Source organism: Nematolebias whitei, chromosome 4 (genome assembly GCF_014905685.2).
Source record: "Nematolebias whitei isolate Nwh7 chromosome 4, NemWhi1, whole genome shotgun sequence".
Classification (NCBI taxonomy): Eukaryota; Metazoa; Chordata; class Actinopteri; order Cyprinodontiformes; family Rivulidae; genus Nematolebias; species Nematolebias whitei.
Genome location: NC_056501.1, coordinates 302806 through 306092, shown reverse-complemented (window position 1 = coordinate 306092; position 3287 = coordinate 302806). Strand labels below are relative to the sequence as shown.

At 41.3% G+C, this 3287-nt stretch overlaps 1 protein-coding gene across 1 annotated transcript in view; it reads left to right on the top strand.

Moving 5' to 3' along the window:
* The window catches only part of slit3 (slit homolog 3 (Drosophila)), a gene marked incomplete in the record, with an annotated part of 622921 nt that overhangs the window by 349849 nt on the left and 269785 nt on the right, over nucleotides 1-3287 (top strand). The window contains 1 exon segment of the mRNA XM_037675457.1: nucleotides 2188-2351. Coding sequence (XP_037531385.1) covers nucleotides 2188-2351 — 164 coding nt within the window.

The following is a 3287-nucleotide window of genomic DNA, read 5'->3' as shown; positions in this document are numbered from 1 at the left end:
TTATATACCTGGATGACTGAGAAAACAAACTTTGTGTTTTTGAAACCATTAGTGAAAAGGCCAGACTTCAGGGGTATCTGAGGCAGGCTTGAAACACAAGAGTCAGGGTGGCTTCTGGGTAATACCAGATGGCTAGGCCTCAGACTGACGAAGCCTCTTTAAAAATTTCAATAGAGCCTGATTTGTGTTTGGACAGTTTTTGTCCTGTTCAGCTCTGAATTGTTAAAAATAATAACCTCATCCAAACCATTCACATGTCTTCTAGATCCCATCGCATCCAGACTGTTTAAAGATGTATTTCCCCTAATTAATGTCCACATTTTGGATCTACTTAATTTGTCTTTAATGAATGGTTATGTACCACAGAGCTTTAAGGTTGCTGTAATTAAACCTTTACTTAAGAAGTCTGACATTACGATGACTTTTTCAGTATTTAATAGTAAGTCAGTTAAGAATTCTGACCAAAACTGAGTGTAAGCACCTGGTTGGCGATATATGACATCTAGTAAAAGATTTTTTTTCTGATTTCCATTTTGGATCAAAAAGACTGAGGGACAGTGATTTAAAAAAATCATAACTAATAACTAGTTTGGCATTAATCAATAATCCTGACTGAAAAATAGAAGCTACTCCTCCACCTCAGCCAGTTGTTCTAGGAACATGAAAATTTAAATAATTAACAGGGGGGGGGGGGGAAACGGTGTTTATTTTGATAAGATTTTTATGGTTTATATTTTTAGAGCTGGTTTATTTCATTTGAGCCGTGGGCGAGTTGACACTGTTTCAATTTGGGTGTGGGTGGTGTACAGAAGAGAAGCAGCAGAGAGGTGGAGGACTACAACTCTGCTTCCTGGACTGGACCCTGGGTTGTTAATAATTTGGGGGATAAACAAAATCAGCCATATTTCTAGAAAGAAGAGCGGCTCCATCCAAAGTGGGATGGATGCCATCTCTCCGCATCAGACCAGGTTTTCCCCAGAAAGAACTCCAGGTATCTATGTAGCCCACGTCGTTGTCAGAACACCACCTGGACACCCAGCGGTTAAATGACGATATACGGCTAAACATGTCATCGCTGGTCAGGTTGGGAGGGGGCCGGAGAAAACTAAGGAGTCCGACATGGTTTTAGCAAAGTCACACACCGAAGCAATATTAATTTTAGTGGCCTCCGATTGGCGTAACCGGGTGTCATTAACGTTGACGTGAATAACAATCTTACTGTATTTAGCCTTAGCCTTAGTCAACAGTTTCAGATAAGATTCTACATCTCCCGCTCTGGCCCCCGGAATTCATTTGACTATGGCTGCTGGAGACCTAAAGCCACGTTTCGGACTATGGAGCTGCCAATAACCAGGGTCTGCTTCTCAGCGGGTGTATCACTGAGCAAGGAAAATCGATTAGAAACGTGAACGGGTCGGTTTTGAACTGGGGGCTTAGCCTTAGCACTACGCTTGCTCTGGACCATCACCCAGCCGGCCTGGGGTCCCGGCTGCTCTGGGTCTGCTGGAGGACCGCTAACGGGAGCTAACCTCTGTGGTTCCATGCTGTCTAAGAGGAACTGGCTAGCTACGTTCAGACAGCCTCTCCTCCAAAGCTACCATAAGACTACATTTGTTACATGTATCATTACCACTAATTAAGTCAGTCGAGCTGAAACTAATTGAAAAGTTGAAAAAGCTGCTCTCATTTTACCATTTTTATCTTGACTTTGTCCAACTTTGTAGTTTTTCAAGGCAGTTAATGATTCATTCATTCAACCTTTATTTAGACAGGTAAATCCCATTGAGCCTCGAGGACTCATTTACAAGAGAGACCTGATTTCAAGAAAGAATGATGACAACAATGGACAACAGTGTCAACAAGTTATAAAAAGGCATACATATGTATATATATATATATATTTTTTTTTTTTTACAAATAAGATGGACAAAAAAGTACCAAAAACAGTTAGATTATAAGGCGAATGTAGAGAACTTCATTTTTCAGGCATTTTGTTTCATTTACATTTTGATTGAAGATTCAGACATTTTGTGTTGCTGTGACCTTTAAACAAGGGTATAAAAATCAAAGAGTTTTTTTTATTTAATTTTTTTATTTTTTTACATTTTTATCGTTATTTGGGATATTCAGGTCTGCAAATGTGCACACTCTTAAAAAAAGTCAATGTTTTTCTCTATCATTTCTCAGGCGTTTGCACTCCAACAACCTCCACTGTGACTGTCACCTGTCATGGCTCTCTGATTGGCTCAAAGCCAGGCGGGGCTTGGCCCCCTTCACCCAGTGCATGTCTCCTGCCCACCTGAGAGGGCTCAATGTTCCAGATGTGCAGAAGAAAGATTTTATCTGTAATGGTGAGTTGCCTATGACACAAACCTAAATTAGATTTTCATCAAATATCCAAACTCCAGCCATCTACCAAGCTGCAGGTGCTATTGTGTATTTTATTCAAAATTCAGTTTTTTTAACCAGTTAGACTTTGCAAATCCCCCATTGTGTTTGTGTGTCTGGAGGATGAGTAGAGCACAACTTCCTCCAAAGTCTCATGCCTCCACCTCTGACCACTCTGAATGCAGCTGGCAGCAGCAGTTTTTGTTTCACTTGCTTTAAATGAGCTGAAAGGTTTGAACCTGCAGCAAGTGGAGGACCCATTAGTGTGCAGCTCCAGCAGCTTTACTGATGCTGCAGAGCAGAACCAACACTTCTGTTGGCAGCTGCAGTCCAAGAGGACAGAGTCAGAATCTTTCTGAGAGAGATACTGTGGAGAGGCGGTTAAATGACATGAAGACAGCCTATCACACTGCAAGTGGAAACATGAAGTCTACCTCAGGCTTTACAGCTGAGTGCTGAGTGAACTTAACAAAAATATTCACAATACTAGTTTCTGCTCAACAGTTGCACTAAAAACATGAATGAACATAGTTCTGCAAAGAATGACACGTTAATTAAAAACTAGAAAGTTCCTGGAGAAACTTGGACAGGGACTGCCAGGCTGCTGCTGTTTGAAATAGTTGATTTTACAGTACTATGTGTTGGGGTTTGCTCTCAGCTACTAATATACCAAATTTTAGCTGAATAGCTCTAGAAATGTGGGGGAGTGGTGATGCAGAGGTTAGAAGATGGGCATGTGAAGAAGGGGTTTAAAAGCCACTGGGACATTATGTTTAGAAAATAAACGTCTCAGTTTCTCTGATACTCCCTCAACATCTGGAATGACCACTGGTCTGGGTCTGGGTTCCTCCATTTCACCTGTTGGCTGACTGGAGTCCTGTTTGGGTTTCTTCTCTGCT